The sequence below is a fragment of the Ornithorhynchus anatinus genome, chromosome 8, assembly GCF_004115215.2.
Source record: "Ornithorhynchus anatinus isolate Pmale09 chromosome 8, mOrnAna1.pri.v4, whole genome shotgun sequence".
NCBI classification, from domain to species: Eukaryota; Metazoa; Chordata; class Mammalia; order Monotremata; family Ornithorhynchidae; genus Ornithorhynchus; species Ornithorhynchus anatinus.
Genome location: NC_041735.1, coordinates 37,864,826 through 37,888,309, shown reverse-complemented (window position 1 = coordinate 37,888,309; position 23,484 = coordinate 37,864,826). Strand labels below are relative to the sequence as shown.

The 23,484-nt window shown below is 42.1% G+C and overlaps 1 protein-coding gene across 2 annotated transcripts in view; it reads right to left on the bottom strand.

Moving 5' to 3' along the window:
- The window catches only part of LARS2 (leucyl-tRNA synthetase 2, mitochondrial), a 129,898-nt gene that overhangs the window by 14,891 nt on the left and 91,523 nt on the right, over positions 1–23,484 (bottom strand). Inside the window, exons 14-20 of one of the 2 annotated variants that reach the window (XM_029070828.2) lie at positions 21,445–21,582; positions 12,178–12,278; positions 10,550–10,732; positions 9,244–9,413; positions 6,955–7,032; positions 6,529–6,640; positions 3,234–3,558 (exon numbers count right to left, since the gene is read on the bottom strand). In XM_029070828.2, coding sequence (XP_028926661.1) covers positions 3,422–3,558; positions 6,529–6,640; positions 6,955–7,032; positions 9,244–9,413; positions 10,550–10,732; positions 12,178–12,278; positions 21,445–21,582 — 919 coding nt within the window. In that variant the 3' untranslated portion in view covers positions 3,234–3,421. Of the gene's footprint in view, positions 1–3,233; positions 3,559–6,528; positions 6,641–6,954; positions 7,033–9,243; positions 9,414–10,549; positions 10,733–12,177; positions 12,279–21,444; positions 21,583–23,484 lie in introns of those variants that run through there. The other variant, XM_029070826.1, reaches the window with a different exon arrangement.

Sequence of the window (23,484 nt, the reverse complement as noted above, 5' to 3'; positions counted from 1 at the left end):
TGTTTCACGAGGAATTAACTACGCTTCCAACAGACAGATCCCATGGCCGGAGTAGACAGAGGCCACTTCCTAGTTTCCTGTTATGAGAGGATGCTATTCACACTCCTACAAAAATGCCTGTTGGAGGTCACCAGTGGGAAACCTAGCCCCCATACAGCCCTAAAGGGCTCCCTGGAGCCTTTATGAAGGTGGCCGGAGGCCAGCCCCCTCAACACCTACTGCGGTGCTCAGAACTCCAAAATCTACTCCAAAACAGCTAAGCGAGGGGCAGAATTGAACTAGGGTAGAATCAAGAGGATCAAAAGGGGCAGGGACCCCAGACATTTATTTAGCCCTGGGTCACACAGCTGTTTTAAGTATCCGGGCCAAGAATCTTGGAATTTCCTCAGGAAACTGAGCTTTCCTTTCTGTGACATCAGAATATTGCCTCTGCTCTCCATTAGCCGAAAATGGGTGGACAGGTCCTGTTTGGCAGTAATAGAAGTCCTAACAGTATTTATTAAGTGCCTACCGTGGGCAAAGTACCGAGAAGCAGTGTGGTCTACTGGAAAAAGCATGGGCCCAGAACCCAGACGACTTGGGTTCTAACCCCACCTCTGTTACTCTCCTGCTGCGTGACCTTGGGTAAGTCACTTAACTTCTCTGTGACTCAGTTACTTCACCTATAAAATGAGGAGTAAATCCTACTCCCTCCTATTTGGACTGAGCCCCATGTGGGACAGGGATTAACCTGTATCATCACCCTGTGTTTAGAAAAGTCCCTGATGCGTAGTAAGCGCTTAATACAGTATTGATAACCATAATAATCATGGATGCGGCACTCAAAACCAGTGAGAGAATTATAGACACCGGGGCCCAGAGCGGTCACCTCCAGATCGTTACTCTGCACTGTTGACCGGAAGACAGAAGCGGGAGATCTTTGATGCTTCAGCCCTCGAGCTCCCACTGCTGCAGCCTGCTGCTGATCCAGTTGGTACTATGTCTGCGCAACTAATCAAGGGGCAGAAGAGTGGTCTTGTCTTATGCTGTCGAGTCGTTTCCGACCCATAGAGACACCACGGACGCATCTCTCCCGGAACGCCCCGCTCTCCATCTGCAATCCTTCTGGTAGTGTCTCCACAGAGTTTTCTTGGTAAAAATCCGGAAGTGGTTTACCAATGTCGCCCTCCGCGCAGTAAACTCGAGTCTCCGCCCTCGAATCTCTCCCATGCCGCTGCTGCCCAGCACGGGTGAGTTTTGACTTTGTATTGTACCCTCCCAAGTGCTCAGTACAGTGCTCTGCACAGAGTAAGTGCTCAATAAATACAATTGACTGACTTGTAGCAGATGGCCTTCCACTCGCTAGCCACTGACCAAGCAAGGAATGGAATGGTAGAGACTGGTAGAGTACTGGTCTAGTACAGGTGTGACCCTGAGAGGGAGAAGAGTGGTCCACCTTGAAGATTCTCCTTTTGGCAGGGTCGCATCTCAGCCACAGTCCTAACCCAGTGGTAGATGTGCTCTATTTAGCCTGCAGTAACTTCCACAAAAACACAGTGCTTCTCCACAAAACACTACCAATATGGCATGGGCATGACTGCTGCCTTCCATTTTGGAAAGGCGTGTGGAGAAAGTACAACTGCCAGTTGCACCTAGGGGCCACAGGTAACTAAGACTTCTTTTCGCCACCAACATAGATGGTTTAAGGGAAAAGGACAGGAAGACTCGTCAAAATTTTAAGACATTAGCAGTGATAGCGATAATAATAATTGTGGTATTTGTGATGGCTCATTATGTCCCAAGCAATGTGTTAAGCACTAAGGTAGAATCAGGGTACCCAGTCCCGGTCACACATAAGGCTCAGTGTCTAAGTGGGATGGAGAATGGGTATTTAATCCCCATTTTTACAGAGGAGGAAAAGGAGAAACAGAAGTTAAGTGACCTGCCCAGGATCACACAGCAGTTAAGTGCCACAGCTGGGATTAGAACCCAGGTCTTCTGACTCCCAGTCCTATGCTCTATTCACTATGCCACGATGTTCCTAGCTAACCTAAATCAAAAAGGAGACCCTTTTACACATCCTGACAAGTAGTTTAGCAGACTTCTCACTATACTTTGAATCCCAGTTCTATATATCTCCTGAAAACAACATAGATCGAGGCAAACTGCAGTTCAATCTGCAAAACCTTAAAGTTAAAAAAAAATCAAATCACTGTACATACCTAAATAGAACAGAAATTCAAATGGCATTGGTTCATTATATGTATGCTTAAATTTAAAACCAAAATCATTTGACCACTTCGATAAATTTGTTAGTTTTTACTTTAGACTGTAAGCTCGTTATGGGCAGGGGGAACATATCTGCTGCTATATTGAACTCTCCCAAGTGCTTAGTACAGTGTTCTGCACATAATAAGTTCTCAATTATTGTCACTGATGATGATAATTCTTGTCCTGAAAATAATTAGGTGTTATGAGAACCAATGCAGTCCAGGATTCAACTCATCAGTCCAATATATGCAAATGAATTTCCCAGGAATGGGCCTCATACCTGGCAATTAAAATACTAGGTCTGGAACCTGCCTATTCTTGATTAATAGCATTTTAAGTTGTGGAAGCCCGTGATTTGGTGACTCAAGTTTTATTTGCTTCCAGCTTCTGAGGCATAACTGTCCAATGGGGAGCAAAACCAAGTGTTTTCAAAGGGGAAAACCTTCCCAGACAAAATCTGGATGCTGACTGGGAAATTATTCTAAGAGGGGAAACACAAAAAGATGTGAATTTAGCAGTAATGTATGATCCTCAGATCCAAGGCTACAGGAAGGAAACAGATTTCCTTATCCGGTTAATGTTTGCAACTACCAAGATATCAGCCCAGTGAACTCTCCCCTCATCCAGGGGCTTCATTAACTCTTACTGTCCCTCAGGCCAAAACGCGTGAGGGACAAATCATTCAATCAGTGGTACTCACTGAGTGCTTCCTCTGTGCAGAGCATTGTACTAAGCACTTGGGAACAGTATTCTACACAGGTTACCTGCCCAGGAGAGGCTTAAAGCCTAGAGGATGAGGCAGATATTAAATGACTGATGAGTATGCATACAAAGTGCTGTGGGGCTGGGGTGAATATCCAAGTGCTTAAAGGGGAACAGACCCAAATGCCTAGGAGAAGCAGAAGTGAGGATTTAGAGAAGTGAAGGTTTATTTGAGGAAGGCCTCTTGGAATAGATGTAATTTTAGTAGGGCTTTGAAGGTACGGAGAGAGATGGAGTTCTGTCGGATAGCTTCCACACAATTGCCTCTTTCTTGTACCCTATATCAAAAGCCATGCTATCAGAGGAGGAATTCTTTCTACTGTAGTTCTGTGGAATGATTTTGAATCATTCTCTGGAGGACCAATTTCCATTCAAAAGACCTTCAGAGGGAGAGTTCTCCTGAGGAGCCCTAGGCCAGAATCATTTTTGAGCTCTCATCCCGAGGAACCAGATTTCTGTTATTGGAGTCACTCTTTCTTGGTTGTGTGCTGGTAAGATCTCGGTGAAAAACAGATGCCACATTCAGGGAAGCCTTCCTGGTCAAATCTAATCAAGAAAGGTAAGAAAAAAAGCAAAGCTTGCCTGTCAGAATGGCTGGCAGCAGAAAAATAAAACTCCTTCCTAGTAGGGGCAATTTCTTCCAGTAATAACAGAAAGTTCAAACTGCACATGACAGCTATCTGCATTAGCTATGCCAGGTTTAACTATAAAGTCACAAGAATGAGAGGGTAGAGCCAAAAAAGGTAAGACCTCCCCAGGGTAAATGTTTTCTTAGGTAACAATGAGGAGAGCCAAAACAGGTGTGCAGTGACAGGAGCCAAGAAGGGATGAGAAATGGCTGGGCTGGAAAACAAGTGCAGGTTGTCAGCATTTTTATATCAGTTTTTAAGTCACGGATGAAGTAGATTTAAACATGACTCAAGTTCTAAGTTGACTTCACCTCAATTTTACTTTAGTAATGCACTGGGATTGCTGGGATGGGAGTAGGGATGAGGAGAAGATTCACTTTGCTCTGTAATTCCGCTCTTTAGGGAAGTAACACAGTGCTCCAATCAGCCCAGATTCCATAAAATGTTACCTGCAATTTATTAAACTACAAATTTAAGTACGCTAGAGAATTAGCCCAAAGCCACACTTTCCCATTATAAGTTCTCCCACTGTATTTCAGTCCTGTCACTCAAAAGTGTGATAGAGGGAATGAAATGAAAATTAGCAGAAAAAGATATTAATAATAAATAATTATGGCATTCGTTAAGCACTTACTATATGACAGCCACTGTTCTAAGATACAAGGCAATCAGGTTGGACATAGTACAACAGTACAAAACAGTACAATGAAACCAAGGCTCCTCCAAGGTATCGGTGAAATGAAGAAGAGCAGGTATTATGAAGAAAATATGATAAACCAGAAAAACATGCCTGGGTAATGGTTGGGACTTGACTGATTTTATTTGCAAATCTTCCCCACTTCCTTCAAATTCCGGTGCATTATTAAAGTAAAACTGAAATAAACTCTACTTCAAACTTGAATAGCACTTAAATTGACTTCACCCTTGACTTTAAATGATGTAAAACTGTTAACCCCACTCTTTGTATTTTGTTTCTAGAAAATCAAACAAAACCAAATATTGGGTCAAGGTGACTTTTTCAGCCACAGAAGTGACAGAAACACCATGTTTATAAGAACTGCAAATCCCTATACTTCTCTGTGCCTCAGTTACTCATCTGTAAAATGGGGATTAAGACTGTGAGCCCCACGTGGGACAACCTGATCACTTTGTATCCCCCCCCCCCGAGCGCTTAGAACAGTGCTTCACTCATAGGTAAGCGCTTAACAAATGCCATTATTATTATTATTATTATTACTATTATTTGCTGAGTTTTGCTCTGAAAATTAGTAAAATCTGTAGGTTTGAATCAGGATATTTAATGCAAACTGCTTAAGACTGCATCCCAAATAGGGGCTCACCCTGTGACCATGACACAGAAAGAACATCTCCCTTCTCTGCAGCAGCAGTTACTGCTTTACCACAATCCACTTTTCATTTGTTGAGTGTGGCACTCAGGTCCACTATGAAAACCACTAGGTTCTTTTTTAAAATTAACCACTTTGCCACTTTCCCAAGAGACGTTTCTGTTACTTGGCTTAAAAGGAGGTGAAACCTTATGCTCTAGGTTCTTCAGACGATATGAAAATATTGGAAGTAAAAACTCCCAGGGGCTGTGATTTAGAGGTATAGGTAGTTGGCCATATTTAGAATACGGAACAGAGAAACTGGAACCAGAGGCCGGAGAGAATATGTTGTGAAAATAGGCATATGGATCCCCTTATCCACATATTTTCTTTTAATTCTGCTTTGAGTCTATTAAGAAATTGAGTTTCCCCAACAAGGAATTAAATTGAAACAGTAGAGGAAACATACTCAAAGGTCTAAAATTAGTTACTATGAAACTTCACTTCCTACATGCAGTATGCATTTTTTTGCTCTTTGAAATAAAAATAAGAAAGAGCTTTGCGTCAAGGAAGTCCCCTATATATATTCACTCTGGAATCTCTTGAGCACCTACATTCTGGGGCACAGATGTTCAAAGATTACAAGAAAGGCCCTTGTAACTCAAATATTTCACAGACTGTTTCTTTGAATTCTCATACTAAAATCTGAATCTGGGCCATATATATATACATATATATATATATATATATGGATATACATAAAACCTTCCCAATGAAGTTAAACAGAAAACCACTGTTCATAGGTAGGAAAACAGATTCTATTTAAGAGGGTAAATCATCTCTCATCATCTTTTCCTACCTTCCTCTAAGGCCCCTTTTGATAAAATATTAAGCTAATCTTCTTTCCATGCTAGGATTTAGACAGAGCTCAGCAATAAGAACAGCAACACCCTTTCACACTGCCAAATGTTGAAACTTTCCAAAACAGAATGGAAATCAACTCTGCAAAATAACCTTTTTATTTCTTTAACGGACTAAAGAGACTCAGCAAGCACTTACTTGTATTGAAAAGTGTTTCTACCTACAATTGCTGTTTTACAGAAGGGCCAAAACATGTGATCAGCCAAAGAAAATAGTGCCAATTAAAATGCATGCTCAACCTTCCCTTATAAAGCGTCTTTTTTATTATGGGGAGAACCACCAAAAGGCCACAAATGAGACCTGTGAAATAAGATCAGCTTTAAATTGGTCACCAAAAATTTTAAAAAGAGAGAGGCTGTTGGAATTTTCATTCTTTCCAATGCAGTATTTTCCTTTCCGTGAAATAATTGGGTGATCTAGGTGACTGGGACAACCAACCCTTCACCCTTCTCTGACTCCTCCTGCTCTGCCTTAAACACATCCAAGTCTCTCTCTTACTGATGGGACAAAATAAACCAAGTAAAATTGTCCCTTTGCTCCACTGCACCCTCCAGTGATCAACTCCTGTCTTCCTTTCCTATTTAAATTCTCTGAACAGGTTACCCACATCTACATGTTAATGAAGTGAATGAAACAAGTACCTGCCCAGAGCTCTGAGGCGATGTGAGGGGCCATCGGAGCAGTCATGATACAGAGAGAGGCCAGAGCATCTTCAAACTCGGTGCTGTGGAGGACGATGCGTTGAGATGCTTGCTAAAGAGAAAATAATAAAAAAGTGTATAATATCTATTCTTTATACATTTAAAAAAGGAGGTTAGGAAGAACTCCAGGGAGTCAGTCCCTAAGGAAACAGGACAAATATATAAAATCAGTTTTTGTCTACCATTTCCCTCAAATCCTCTGTTCAAGGAGATTCCCGGCCATATAAAATAGTACCATAAATATCATAACGTCTTCCCAGCCTGGAGACACGGGGGACCCCAAAGTCACCAGCTTTGTTGGTGGTTGTAAGACTACTTTACTATAGCTATGGAGGATGACAAATTGGCACATGCTAGGAGACTTACCCAGAGTACATTACTGAGCCCCATCAGGTGCGAAATCACTGAATTCAATGAGAAGTCTTCTGTGAAATGAGCAGTTACCTAGGAATATAAATTGGGATTTAAAAAAACCACCAAAGTATTTATTTTTAATGAAATTACTTAAGGTTCTGAATAGAATTCTTTATTATCAAAAATGGAGAGAATCCCAAACTGGGCTACTCTTAAAAATTAGATTCTGGAAAAAAAAAAAGGATGCCTATGCTAATTTTGAAATTTCAAAAGGCTTTGAAAGGATCATCAATGCTCTGACATTGCTAAGGTTAATAAATTCAGGGCAGTAAATTGCTTTTCCATCCAAATATTTTTTTTTTTTTAGAAAAAGGTGAACTTTGAAAAAAGTATCATCAGACAGGAATCATTTTGAAGGGTAAAGCAAGTGAAAAAGGAGAACATGTATTCATGCTCCAATAACTAAAATGTGGCTGAACTCAAACTGGAAACAGCACAGGTCTGTGGATTTGAAATCATTTGAGGAAAAACACCAAGGAAAGTATGATAGATTTCTAGTCACAATCGCGGATGACTGCTGATTCTGAACATTGTGCCTTGTACAGTAAATCTGAAGAGCGTTTTCTTTCTGCAACAGATGTAATCTGGGCATGCTCAATATCCAAAAAGAATGCCACCGAAAAAGCTTTGTAATGAGATACTCAAGAGTCTCTTCATTTTTACCATTTTCTTTAAAATGAAATGAGAAATTTTATACCCGTCTGTGACTTGGCACCACTTAAAATTATAGTTTTTGTTTTCAAGGCATTTCTTAGCCCAATTAATCCTCCTAATAATTCAATGCATTTAAAATGCAAAGTCCAATTTCTGGGTCAAATTTGCTTTTTTAAATTTCCAGTGGCAACTGTTAAATTGCTTTGGGTAGATGTTCAGATGTGGCCTACTGGAAAGAGCACAGGAGTCAGAGGTCGTGGGTTTTAATCCCGGTTCCGCCGCTTGTCAGCTGTGTGACTTTGGACAAGTCATTTAACTTCTCTGTGCTTCAGTTACCTCATCTGTAAAATGGGGATTAAGACTGTGAGCTCCACATGGGACAACCTGATTACCTTGTATCTACCCCAGCACTTAGAACAGTGCTTGGCACATAGTAAATGCTTAACAAATACCATAATTATTATTGTTGTTGTTCAGAGACCTGATGGACAAATGAGGTGAGGTTCTCCAGGAGTGCTTCTCACCCCATGGATAACTCCACAGGGACTTTTTATCATATATTTCCTTCTTCCTTGGCCAGGGGAAGGCTTAAAGACATGCCAAATTCTTATTGCTAGAACAGAAATTTCTGCCATGTTTGTTCTTAGAGTTTGTAGAATTTGTACAAATTTGTTCTACAAATTCAGAGTAGTTGGAAGAACTAAGTCCCCATTCCAAAATTACCCAGAAGGGTAGTTTTACAATCCACTAGACTGTAAGCTCCTTGAGGACAGGAATCAGGAATACCAACTGTGTTGTACTACTCTCCCAAGTGCTTAGTACAGGGCTCTGTACACAATAAGAGCTCAGTAAATACCATTGGTTGATGGACTGATAAGGGGACTGAGACAAACCTACAGTACAAGAGGCTAATAATGTTGGTATTTGTTAAGCGCTTACTATGTGCAGAGCACTGTTCTAAGTGCTGGGGTAGATACAGGGTAATCAGGTTGTCCCACATGAGGCTCACAGTCTTAACCCCCATTTTACATATGAGGTCACTGAGGCACAGAGAAGTTAAGTGACTTGCCCACAGTCACACAGCTGACAGGTTGCAGAGCCGGGATTCGAACCTATGACCTCTGACTCCCAAGCCCGTGCTCTTTCCACTGAGCTGGCTACAATCATCAAAAGAATCAGGAATTACATGTGTCTTGTTTATTATTGTATTGTCCTCTCCCAAGAGCTTAGTACAGTGCTCTGCTCACAGTAAACGCTCAATAAATATGATTGAATGAATTACACAGATCCGAAGCAGCGTGGCTCAGTGGAAAGAGCACGGGCTTAGGAATCAGGGGTCACGGGTTCTAATCCCGGCTCCGCCACCTGTGAGCTGTGTGACTTTGGGCAAGTCACTTAACTTCTCCGTGCCTCAGTTAGCTCATCTGTAAAATGAGACTATGAGCCTCACGTGGGACAAACTGATTACCCTTTATCTACCCCTGCGTTTACAACAGTGCTCGGCACATAGTAAGTGCTTAACAAATACCAACGTTATTATTATTATTATTATTATTATTATCAAAAAGTTTCCGAGAGTTTTCTTACCTGCGAGATCACAGAATTCTTGTACTTCAGAAGCTTCTTGACTTCAGCCTTCTCCTTGTTGCTCAGCTGATGGGGTCTGGGCACCTCCCCAGAAGCCCGAGCTTCAATAAACTTAGTTGTCAATGACCATAAACGCTGTTGCCACCTCAGCACCCCAGGGAGAGCATCGGCTGAGTCCCGCGAAACATGAAAGCAAATGAAAGGATGAAAAAGGATACTCAGTTACAACCAAGTAGAACAACAATAAATACGACCATCGGGAGTCTCGACGCACTGACTGGAGATAGGCCCTGGCCAGGCTCTGACCAAAGTACCTGGGCACCCAAATTACAAACCATCGGTAGTATTTCATTATCAGTGGGGTTTCTTGAGCAGCTGCTGCGTGAATATCAGACGCAGACACTTCATTCTTAATACGTTCTGAGGAAGTTGCAATCTGGATGAACACCATATTACGGAAAATCAATGCCATGTGCACAACTGTCTCTTCCAACAGTGTGTTACGGTTTATCCAAACAGATAACTGTACTTCTAAAATGTCAAAGAATGTTTCTAATTTCCAAAACACTAATGAAACCAATGCTTATAACTATTAGTGTTACAGCAAATGCTAAAAATGACTTGGGTGGCTTTCTAGCACTTGTTGTAACTGAAGTATTAGAAATTAATTTGTATTTATAGGCACGGACTTGCTGAAGAATATTTATAATCTGTGGTAAGGCCCGAGAGACTTCTTACATGCAGTGAGGAAGAAACACCAGGAGAAAATTTATCCTACTGAGAGAAGTTCCTTTTTAGAAGGCATAAATAAGTTATATTTTACACATAAGACTGTCGTAGGAACATCTTTCACTCCTTCTGTTTGAACTACATCCTTTTCCAACTCCTCCTCCTAGCACAACTTCCTTTCCACCCGGGCCATGAGGCAGGAAGGGAGAAAACAGGACAGATTCCCTCACTCTTGCCCTCTGGCTCTCAGGAGTGAATTGCTGACCCACTAACTTCATCCATTTAGGGTAGAGATAAAGGAGGAACAGTCTGATAAAAGGCAGTGGGTCTTACAACTGCTGGAGAAAGTTTAGTTGGTGCAAGGAAGCAGTTCTCGACAACCAAATGATAAAATGTTGGTCTGGGGCTACTGAAGGAGACTGCAGAGAAGCTGAATTTAGTGTCAAGGGGGAGAGGGGAACGTGTTATTAGGTGATTAGGCCTAAAGAAATTTCTTCATTTCTCATTCTCCTAATCCTCCCCGTCAAAAGACCACAACCCTCAGCCAAGAATATTTAGAAGCATCAAGACGACTTACACTTCATCTCCCATAAAATGTCCTTTTCTGGAGCAGCAGCAAAGAGAATATAGAGCCGGATAGTGTCGATCCCATACTGCTCGACGACCTCCTCGGGATCTATCCCGTTGTGCTTGGATTTGCTCATTTTCTCCCATGTCACTTCCAATTTCTCCTTAGTTTTTGCATGGACAGGATCAGAGCCTACATACATGCACACGATAAACCCATTTTTTACTAAATTGATGATGTCTGTTTCAATAATCCCAACAACATGCTAGACTTCATTTTTCAAGCTAGAGAGCAATCTGCCACCTTACTTTTATGCGCAAATGATCATCGCTAGCAGGAAACAGTTCATTTTAACTTTCTTTGGTTGTGTTTTGAAAGTAAACTGGGCATTCTGGAAAGGCAGAGTTGTCTCTGAGTGAAGAGAACAGGGAAAAGAACACACACATCCCCAGTGCAAGTTTTCCTGATTTTAGTCCTGGTAACATGAGGATCTTTCTTCTTTTTAATGATATTTGTTAAATGCTTACTACATGTCAAGCACTGTTCTAAGCACTGGTGTAGATATATGTTAACCAGGGTGGACACAGTTCCTGTCCCACATGGGGCTCACATGTGAAGGGAGGAGGATTTAACTCCTGTTTTACAGACTAGAAAACTGAGGGACAGAGGAGTTAAAGGGACTCATCCAAGGTCACACAGCAAGGTACTGACAGACCTGGGATTAGAATCCAGGTCCTCTGCCTCCCAGGCCCATGCTCTTTCTGCTGGGCCACGCTGTTTCTTTACCTGCTCCTTGATCCGGGGACGTAAAAATCCCCGCAGACCACAAAATTCCCAGCAGTCAGAAAGAAGGCAACTGTACAGTAGCTGCTAGAGGCAGGGAGACAGATAAGAGTGGAGTGAAGGAGAAAGAGAGGGGAAGGGAGGAAGAAATACTGGAAGTAAAGGGAGAAAAGAAGAGAGAAAAAGGAGAGGGAAACAGGGTAGGGAAAGAGAGGATGATAAGAAAGAAGAGAGGGGAAGGAAGGAAAGGGTGGAAAAGAGGGAAGGTGGAAGGAAGAGGGGAAGGTGGAAGGAAGAGCGGAAGGTGGAAGGAAGAGAGGAAGAAGGAAGGGAATCTGCATTTTTTTCTGAACCCTAAAAGTTTAGTGAAAAGTGCTGGCTCAGGCCCTTTAATAAAATGAGAAAGGAAAAAAAAACACTGAAAGCAAGGCTGTGTCAGCTATGCTTCTAGGTTCTTCAAGAGATGCCTAAGAGTTTAATAAGAATTCAGTTTCTGAGGCGTCTCTGCTGGATCTGCTCTATCATGGAACAGATTTTAACCTGTCAGATATTTCCATAATGAAAGTCTTATGTGGACCACGCTCTAGCTGTTACTTGGGCAGATCCCCACAAAAGGCCAACATGATGCCAAAATCACTATTTGCTCTTTGTTGGGATATAGCTGATTTACTTTTTCCCTGGCTGGGCTTTAAAGCTCAGTGTTTCTGAGCCCAGAACTCACAGACACACACTATCTCTAGCTGAGAGACAATAAATCTCAAGACTGTTTTTCTATGTACTGTCACTTGCTCACCCTCATTTGATATAGTTTTCTGGACACACCTCCAGGGAACTTTCCTTTTTGTATCACTTACCACTGAGATCAATTTCCTCTCTCTTCAGATACTGTCCCGAAGGGAGTCTGAATGTTTGCCCCTTGATAAGACCTTGAACTAGCAGTTTATGAAAAGGCTCCCTGAGGGAAGATGAAAGAAAAATAAACTAGCACTTTCAACATGACCTCTTTTTTTTTTTTAAACAGTAATGTAAACCTTCCACGTTGCATCTATGGGAAGAGAACTTTACAGACAAACAATAAACACGATCTGCATGCTTATCTACCCCAAAGTCTCGAAGTCCTATTAGGAGAAAAGAATGAACTTCCTCGGACCTACTGTGGGTTGCATTAAAATCACAATTTTTGTAATATCCTGAATTTAAAAATGAGCACAGAAAAGAAACGTAAAGTTTGAGAATGGGGACATACACATTTGAAGGACCCTATGTAAAACAATTAAACTTATGTTTCCTCTTATTCAGTCCAGAGACAAAATAACGATATTGTCATTGGGGCTCAGTTGTCTTTTGGTAGTTGGATGACTTGGTTTTGTTTCATTTTATGGTACAATATTATCTGAGGGAGATGGTGCCTTTTAACATAGTGATTGGCAAAATATCAGCAGGTTGCACTAAATAAACTTATTAAACTTTTACATTGCCTTATAATTCACAAATTCACAGGAGAAGGAGAAATGAAGTTTTCTGGTACTCAAGGTTTTCAAATCTTACTCTAAAAAGTGCCCCAGAATTTTTAGCAGGGTAGGCCACTATTATGAAGGATTCATTCCAAAGTACTCTACTTCCCTTTCCCCACTCCTGTAAAGAACAGGACAGTTAATTAAACCACTTGAAGCAGCTCAGGCTTAAATGAAACTCATGGAAATAGACCTGTGGTTCAAGGACAGCTGGCTCTAGTTGAGTCACAGACATTCTTTGATTTTCAGTCAGGCTGGAGAAACAAATAACTCTTTTCTTCAGCAGTACATTAAAACCTGAAGTTGGATGCAAGCACATTTTAAAATAATGACTAAAAAAAAATTATTCCCAGCATCAAAATCTGGCTGCTCTTAAAAGTGGAGGACATTTTTTCTTGGGAACATTGCTTTTCTGAAATTCAACAGCTCACACGCATGTGCCGAGTTTGGAAATCTAGAGGGTGCTCATTCAGCTCTGATGCCGTGTTGATACCAAAACGGATGGGTGTTTTCCATTAATGTCGACAGGCAAAAGTAGGGGAGATTTGATAGCAAATATTTAAACATTTTGGGAAAAAGGGTTGCAATCAATCTTGATGAGCAGGCTCAGAATAGAAGAATACTCAATCTCAGCACCACTAACCCTCTAAATGCTCAATATTCCCTAGATATATGAACCTGGACTCCCCGTCTTTCAGGCCAGGCAGGTTTTCACCTTCCATAGCATGTTATCAGGGTGACATCTTCTGGTGACATAAAGAATCATCTCCTTCCCAAAGTCATACCCAAGGCCATCTCATTTATCATAAATTGGATTTCTCCAGAATCACAGCTAATTTTTGGTACTTCGTTCATTCATTCATTCAATAGTATTTATTGAGCGCTTACTATGCGCAGGGCACTGTATTAAGCACTTGGGAGAGTACAACACAATATGACAGATTCCCTGCCCACGACAAACGTACAGTCTAGAGGGGGAGACAGACATTAACATCAATAAATCAATTACAGATATGTGTATAGTGCTGTGGGGTTGGACGACAGAAGGGAGTGGGAAAAGAGTAAATAAGGGCTTAGTTAGGGCAAGGAAGAGATGCACCTTCAAGAAGGCTTTGAAAATGGGAGAGTAGTTGCCAGTGGGATTTGAGATCATTCCCCTGTGGCGCAACCTTATGATGTTCACAAGCTTCCAGATGGCCCAACTTGAGAGCCAAGCTGGGCCAACATGATTTACTGTGTCCAAAACCTCTGGGAGGTATTCAGGTCTTGGTTCTGTGCTCTGCATTTCTCCTGCAGCTGTTCAGGGGCAAAGATCACATCAGTAGTACTGCATCTGTATCAAAAGCCACGTTTGCTTTCAGGAAGATTTATCTTGCCATCAGCTGCCCAATTCAACAGTTCAATATTACTCTGACCAGAACCTTCCTGCAAGTGGCCAGGGGAGAGATATCCAATGACTGTTATAACACAGGGCCTCTCCTCTGATACATGCATTTAACAAGCTGGGACATTTTTTTTTTTGCTGTTTTTTTAATGCCATTTATTAAGCACTTACTGTATGTCAAGCACTGTTCTAAGTGCTGAGGTATATATAAGCTCATCAAGTCGGAGACACAGTCCCTGTCCCATATGGGGCTCACAGTCTAAGTACCGAATGCCCGTTTTACACTTGAGGAAACCGAAGCACAGAGAAGTTAAGTGATTTGTCCAAGGTCCTCTGACTCCTAGGCTACGCGGCATTTCTTCCCCATCACAGACTGTGTGCAGCAGATCCGTAAGCTTTCACACACAATACTTGTACACCCCTTTAGGAAGACCTATGGCATTCCATCCGCACCTTGATTTTTCGCCGTCAGTATTTCTGACAGAGATGATGGAAATACAAGATGGCTAATTAAAAGTGACCAGATCACTTACAGCAGCATCTGAGTCTAGTGATGGGTAACGAAGAACTTTGTGGAAGTCTCCAGCCCTCGTGTTTTGGATTGTAAATATGTATACGTTCGGTTGTTCAGTTGTTTATTCCGATTCCACTAGCTGTCTTCCTTGTTAGAGTTATGTTCTCTCGGGGCACGGTTCGTATCTCATGTTTCTGTTGTACTTTTCCTAGCACTTAGTATAGTGTACTGCATCAATGAGTGGTATTTACTGAGTGATTACTAGGTGCAAAGCACTGTACTTAGCGCTTGGGGCACTACAATACAATCGAGTTAGCAGACCCATTCCCTGCCCACGAGAGGCAACGTGGCCAATTGGCTAGAGCATGGACCTGGGAGTCTGAAAGAGCTGGTTCTAATCCCAGCTCCTGTCTGCTTCTGCTTGTCTGACGTGTGACCCTGGGCAAGTCAAATTCTCAGTGCTTCAGTTTCCTCATCTGTAAAATGGGGATTAAGAGTGGGACCCCCATGTGGGACACAGACTGTGTCCAACTTGATCACCTTGAATCTACCCCAGGGTTTAATGCAATGGCACTTAGTAAGTGTTTAACAAAACAGAACAAAAAAACCCAATCTGACATTCTAGAGATTACATCCAGTATGTAGGTGTGGGAACTGTGTCTGCCCCACTGCTTAGCACAAAGCAAACCCTTAACAATCCTACAGTTACAATCACTACCTTAGAGTTACCACTACTGCACCTCCTTCTGTTGGGGTTACAGCCATATTTTGAAAGGTGCTTAGGCTAGGGAGTCAAGGGCTCTCTAAATGTCCCGAATGGCTGTGGCTAGAAAGTTGAGGAGGACTGAAGAGAACACTGATGCCTGGTGACCCTGGAGGTTTGTTATCCCTGAGGCCAGATGTAGGAACCAAAAGAGGAGGAGGCTGAAAAGAAGAGCAGCAGCCGGGACTAGTGGATAAAGCACGGGCCTTGGAGTCAGGAAGACTAATCCCAGCTCCACCACACCTGCTGGGTGACCTTGGGTAAGTCACTTCCCTGTGCCTCGGTTAGTTACCTTATCTGTGAAATGGGGATTAAGACAGTGAGCCCCATGTGGGACATAGACTGTGTCCGACCTAATTAGCTTATATCTACCCCAGCGCTTAGTACACTGTCTGCCACATAATAAGCACTTAGAAAATGCATTTTTTCTTTAAAAGAGACAAAGCAAGGGTAGTACAGTAGGCAGTTACCGGGGAGAAGGGTAGAATGATAATAGAGAAGGGAGTTTCAATCCCCACACCCAATGCTGGAAAGATATTCAGAAGTCTGGTCCCTACAGTCTGGCCCCTACAGCAGGACAAAAATGCTAGCAATCCAATGGGTGTGCCCTGTATTCATAATATTCAAAGTTGCTCCACATCCTAAATAAGGGAAAGGAGATGTGAGGAAAAAAGAAGTCATTTTGTCATCAAATGGAACCCCACAGAGTATGTCGCTTCACCAATTATTCAAGCAACATCTCAATTTGTGCCCAATTTGCACAGCATCTGGATGTCACCCTACTATCATTATGAGGCTTGGTGTCACATTATATTACAGCACATAATTTTCTGCCTCTTATAGTTTAGAGATCTCTGCTTTTAAATGCTGTTCCAGCTCTGTGGGAGCACACAAAGTTCTTTCCTGAAGTACTTTAAATTCCTTGTTCTAAAAAGTCTGACGTAAATGGAACAGATTATTCACTATTCTGATATACTGGCACTTAAATGATTGTGTTATTCTTTATTCAAAGGACTCGGGAAAACACACACTTCCTAATTCCTGATACTACAGATTCTTCAAGAGATAGCAATGTATATTTCCCAGCTAGACTGAGCTCTTTGAGGGCAGGGATCACATCTTCTGGCTCTACTGAATTCTCCAGAGCAGATGCTCAATTCTATTGATTGGCCGATCATGCTATTTTATCCAGAGACGCTGGTGGCCCTACTGTTTGGCCAAGTTGCCAGTTGATCTCAGAGTGATTTACATCTGCATTGCACAATATTTATGGAAAGGATAATAGAGTTTGGTAGTTGTAAAAAAATTAACTGGAAATTCCACCGCGGGGGGGATAGGGAGGACTGTAACTCTGAACTCCCTCAAAACCTTCACCTTTTTCCTTTATTCCAACAAGGACAATTCAATATCAACAGCATAACTGAGAAATTGTTCCTATCCTACATGTTCACATGCAAACCATGCAGCCAGACACTCAGTGCTGGGTGTGCTACTCTAGAGCACAGAGTTCAGGGTTTTTTGTTTTTGCTTTTAATGGTATTTGTTAAGAGAAGTATTATGGTTTTTGAAAATTTTATTTACCCTTTTTTTAAATGGTATTTGTTAAGCACTTACTATGTGCCAGGCACTATAGTAAGTGCTGGAGTAGATACAAGATAAGCAGATTGTACATGGTCCCTGTCCACATGGGCTCACTACCTTAATCCCCATTTTACAGATGAGGTAACTGAGGCACAGAGAAGTTAAGTGACTTGCCCAAGGTCACATTGTGGACGTGGCGGAGCCAAGATTTTCTCTGGGTGCAAACTCCTCGTGGGAATAGAATATGTCTTGTGTTTCTTGCACACTGTTCCAAGTTTAGCACATTGTATTCTGTAGGTCTCCAACAGATACCATTATTATGATTTCTACTGCCAGCCTGAAGGTTTGCTATCTGCTAGACCAGAACTAGTGACACTGGACAATCTAAAGCTTCCATTTTCTAACTGGGTAGCTACGGGCACAGAAGCAACATGACCTAGTGGAAAGAGCAAGGGCCTGGGAGTCAGAAGGACTTGGGTTCCAATCCCAGCTCTACCAATTGTCTGCTGTGTGACCTTGGCCAAGTTACCTCATCAGTTACCTCATCTGTGAAATGGGGATTAAGACTGTGAACCCCATGTGCGACATGGACTATGTCCATCCTGATTATCTTGTATCTACCCTAGTGCTTAGTCAAGTGCCTGGCACACAGTAAGCACTTTCAAAATGTCATTATTATTATTAATAACCATCACAGTAATAATAAATTTGAAATATTGAAATACCGTTTTTTAAAAAGGTGATAACATTTTAGAGAACCTCAGTGCTTCTCTCCAGACTGAAATCAAGCCACTGGTCCAATATGAAGCGGTGGCCAAAATGCCAATCAGATCCTGGGCATCATCAGAAAGTGTCAGAAAGGGCACAGCTTTGCCACTAAATTAAAAACACGGATTACACAAATTCTGTATGCTGTCCTTCCTAAAGTGAGGTGATCAGAATAGAAAAGAGAAGGACAACCAAAATGTTCAGAGAGAGTGCAGCTGCTCTTGTACAAGGCGGTCTCTAAAAGATTAAAACTCGCCAGGCGGGAAGGATGAAAAGTGAGAGGGGAATGCGATTAAAGCGTACAAAATCATGAAGAGCACGGACAGGGTGAGCATGAAATTGCCACCACGTCGAACAACACCAATAAAACGATCACCTATTGAATCTTGAAGATGGAATGTTCAAGAAAAAAAGAATCCAAGATAGCACGTCACACAGTGGGTGGTAAGAATCATTGATTTCTTCCTTGAAGAAGCTGGGCAGGCAGAAGCTATCAGTAGATTCACAAAGGGCTTGGATAAATTTATTAAAGAAATATCCATAATGGGAAAAGTTAGGGACTAAGTAAAGGGAAAATTAGGGATGTCTGAGGGGCTAAAAAGGATTTATATAGGTACATGGAAACTTAGTTTGTGTTGGGGCATTAGCAGGAAGGGCTGGGATTGTCAGATGGTCCACTCGCAGCCAAGGCAATGAATACACAGGAGGGCAACTTCCATCATTTCTCCAAGCATCCTTCGGACAACCTTCTGTATGAACAGACCATCAATCTGACCCAGAAGGCCATTTCTAACATTTCCAGCAATGAAAGTCCACTCTCCTTTCCTAGAGAGGCAGGCTTCTGCCATAGTCAGAGATGTAAGGTGGAGAGGAGGGGGAAAAGGTCCAGACTAGAGACTGCTGGGACGTTTCAGGGCTGCCGGACCAGAAAAGATCCGATCCTAAGAGCTACAACTTGATTCTATTTCCTTCTTAAAAAAGAAAACCAGAACCACATTAAGCATTTTGGTTTAGGGAATTAAGTGTCTCTGTGTGCGGGGGGCTTTTTTGAACATTAAAAAAGTGACAGCAAAAACTGACAAGGTGCCAACAGCTACAGCTGCTCACATTTCCTGAACAAAGAGAAGGGAAAAATGTCTCCTTTATCTCCTTTCAATACAGACAAGCTGGGATGTGGCTTTTATTCCCATTCACACTGCAAAGCTAATGCTCGCTTCTCCTTCAGCATTAGTAGTCGGCAGCCAAGGCAGGAGTCGTTAGCTGGAAAAACATCCCAAAGAATCACTTACGCCAGGAACTGCTGTAACCTTTCCAAGAATGGGAGAGCCACGCAAACATCAATGGGTGACAGGCTTCTAATGGATCTTTGAAAGGGCTAACCTATAAATCCTCTGCTACCCCCTGAGACAAACAAATAATGTTTACTTTCTTCTCCAGGCAATGAAATAAATTATACTACAAAAAATGCTGTACAAGATGACCAGAATTCGTCATAATTTCACTGTAATTCCAGAAATTTATCATTCTCCCTCTAGGGAGTAAGCTTGTTATGGGCAAGGAATGTGTCTGCTAATTTTTTTTCTTTTTTATGGTACTGGTTAAGTACTTACTGTGTATGCCAGGCACAGGGGTACACACAGAGTAATCAGGTTGGACACAGTCCATGTCCCACATGGGGCTCACAACCTTCATCCCCGTTTTACAGATGAGGTAACTGAGGAACAGAGAAGTGAAGTGACTTGGTCACACAGCAGAGCACACAGCCGTGCTCTATCCATTGGCCATGCTGTTTCTATTCTGTTGTACTGTTTTCTCCCAATTGCTTAGTACAATGCTCTGCACATATTAAGCACTCAATAAATACCATTGATTGATTGATTTCCCATCAATGAAAAACACTCTGCTCCCCTTGCCCAGATCTGCCAGCCCAGGAGCCTCGGGGGTCCTATTTCCTGCCTCCACTTCCAGCATAACACCCACGTTTTCTAAGGGCTGTTGGCCTTGAGCAGAGAAGAGCCTAAGGTCTCCCTGCTCCAAGAAATGCTCATTTCCTTATCCTAAAACTGTCACCCAGGGTTTGTTGACTCTGTGACTTAATGCTGTTTGCAATTCATGGTTCTAGCTTTTTCTATGTCTGCCCCCCTTTTAGACTGCAAGCTCGGGGTGGGACAGGGAGAGTGCCTAAACCATTTATTTGATTCTACCTCACAACTTACCCCCTAATAAATATCATAACTGTCACGGATTTCCGTGACCCTAGTAAAAAAGGTAACTCCAAAGGGATGCGAAAATGTGACTTTTATTTCCTCAGGCCTGCTGCTTCATTTTCTGGTACGGCTGGCCTAAAATGTTTTAGGCCCCGGGTAACTGGACTCGGGCTAATTTACTGCTCAAATACTGAGGAGCACGTGGCAGGGAACCTCTTAGGTTTAGTGACTGCCCTCCTGCAAGAACACCCTGCAGCACTGTAAGCTTTTGAATGAAACCTGAGAGGTCTGTGAGCTACTCCAACAGGAGTTCTTAGGGCTGTGACAGTAGGTGCTTGGCCAACAAGGTTCTTTCATTACCAAGGCTCAAATAATTACATTAACTGTTGACATATTCCTTTTTTCCTTCTCTCGGACCCAGGATAACATTGTTGGAAAGGTTGATTAAGTCTCAATTGATGAATTATGAATTATCCATCCAAGAAAATGGATAACAAATTACCCACGGAAGAAAATGGATAATGAATTACCCACTTGAAGAAAATAGATAATGAATTATCCATTGAAGAAAATGGATAAAACGCCAGCTAGCTCCAGGCACCGCCAAATACACATTCACTGCACAAGATGATTTACTAATACATTTTTTATTAGCTATTGCCTTGAGTGTTATACTGTAGCAAACAGCCCATCCAAATACACATAAGGAGGGAGAGCTAAACTCAACCCTCAGGACTGTGTACCCGTAAAGTCTAATCATACTGGAAAATAAAAAAGACACTTGTTGGCCAGGACTGAAATGTATTGCTAAAGGTCTTGGCGTTTAGAAATCGTAAAGTGAAAACGTTTGAAAGATTAAAGGAGGGTGCGTGATTTCCTTTGGAGAACGAACACCACAACATAAAAACACATGTGGGCATTTCCCCGAATCCTGTTAATGTGCCATGGAACTCTTGAGATGCCAGGACACTTCTAGCAAGCCTGGGAAAAAGATGTCGTGGCTCAGAGAGGCTTAAAGGAACAGGTCTCAATCACTCAGATTCTCCCACAAGTTTGGGGAACGGAACCCAAGTAGCATTCCAGTGAAAACTGTAGAAAATATCTAAAATGACCCCAAAGTCCCGCTGTTTCTGCTGCACCGTTTCAAGCATTTTAAATACCTACTACACATAAGGGACCAAGGAGAATGGGAGGTAGCACAGTCAGATGCTCATTAGGGAAATCCTGGCAAATGACTGAGGTGTACCCGGCAAAATGGAAAAATGGATTGCCGAATTCCTCGGCCTCCTGGGTCTCCACCTTCCTCCAGAAACAACCAAACGCTCTGGTTCCAGGATGTCGTTTCAGGATCCCGTACGACTGCTTCCTTAAGAAATCTGCAAGTGCTTACCTGAGTCTCACCATGTTTTGATTATTGCAAAAATGGCTGAAGAATCTAGCATAAAACAAATGCATAACCGCATGCTCCTTTCCTCCAATGTACAAATCCACAGGCATCCAGTAGTCCGCTAAGGCTTTGTCAAATGGGCTAGGAGACAAAGGGAGAACGGTGCATGAGCGGGCTCCAGCTTTGTTACAACTACTCCAATCAGATAAATCCAAATGCATTTGCATGTCCTTAGAATAAAACCCATCAAATCAAAATTTGTGAAAAGGGGAGGGGAAAAAAAATTGGCATCAGGCTCCATCTGGGAAATGTTCAGAAATGGCTTTGAAAATATAACCCATTCATTTTAAGAGATGCAATTTACACCTGAAATGGTGGTTATGAGATGGGATACATAATGAAACAACTCAGGACAAAGCAGTTTTTTTAAAAAAAAAATACAAAAAAACCTCACAAACTATTCAACATCCTCAGCCTCTTACCTCTCCTTTTACTCACAAAAACAGTCCAACCCAACATCTTTGAAGTTTCCCAGTTTCTTCCATTAGAGGGCAATGTGGCATTTACCACAGTTTTGCTCAAACCTTGCAGGCAGTAATTGGGGCATTACAAATTAGACCTTCAAACTTATGCTAAAGAATCACAATTAAAATTCCAGCTCATCTATCACAGCCCGTATATTGCCTGTTGCCTTTAAATGATGCTATTTTGGGTGCGTTAGTCAAAAAAAAAATATTCCAGTCTTACTTAAAAGTAGTTCTGTTGGTTACCGTTTTATTAACGGCAAAGCGCTCCCTTCAATCTTGAATTGATTTATTGTTAGCACTGCACCAAGAACTAAATTTACATCAGCGGGAACAATGGGTAACCGGAGCCCTTTATTTTAGAACAATAAGGACACAGTTTAAAAAAAGAAAACCCATAAACAACTCAACAACATGAAATGCTAAATAATGCACACAGATTATAATAGAGGAACTTGAATGAGGAGCTCTAATCAAGATCCAGCCATCCTCCTCATGTCCCAGTTCTCTTGCAAAGATTTTCTGTTTTTCCTCAGTTTGCCATTTCTCTGAGGCAAAATGAATCACCCCACGGGGTATATCCCATGTATTTTTGGAGGCGATCCAAGTAGTCTCAAGATTAATTCTGATTTGTGGCTTTCCCTAGGTGATCCCTGGTTGACTGCTACCCAGACACACATGATATGCCAACTGAAGTAGGAGTTGGGTTCTTACTCTACCTCTGACTTGAGATTGACCTTTAAGCATTCAGGATACGGGTTATCGTTGACCGCCCGCTCGGGGACGCCGAAACAAATCAAATCTGGACCGCTCTCTCATAAGATTTCTGAATGGTGAATCCAGCCTCAGCAAAAGGATGCCTTCCACTCCATGCACCGTCTAATTCCATCTTACCCTGGGGTTTCAAAATCTATCAAGGGTATTTATTGAGCACTTACTGTGTGCAGAGTACTGTCCCTCAAAACACCCCAAATAAACCAGAGTGCTGCTCCTTTTAGACCCACAGGTTTTTTGGGGGTACTCTTAATGACATAAAACACCCTCATGGGTCTACTACAAGTTAATATGGGGTCACAGATAGCGCATTCCACTGGGCTAATGCTAGCCAAACCAGTAGCTGTGTTCGTTTCTCCTACAATGAATCAGTCGATGCTATTTATTGAGCACTTGCTGCGTGCAGAGCACCGTACTGACTGCTTGGGAGAGCACAGTGCAACAGAGTTGGTAGACACGTTCCCCGTCCACAATTAGCTTACAGTCTAGAGGGGGAGAGGGACAACAAAATTCTCCTCTGCAGCAATGATGGGGCAGAAGATTTTGACTTTGTTTTCTCTTCTAGCTCTTGTTAATACAGAGTTGTCACTGCTTAATTGCAGGTGATGCCTCTGGTGGTGAAATTTACCCATGGATGCAAATAGGTAAATACAGGCCTGACAGTGGTGATGACATAATACTGGTATCTTTGCTGTTTGCATGGCGCTTGTTGCCGTTTTCATTTTTGCTTCAGTCTCATCATAGT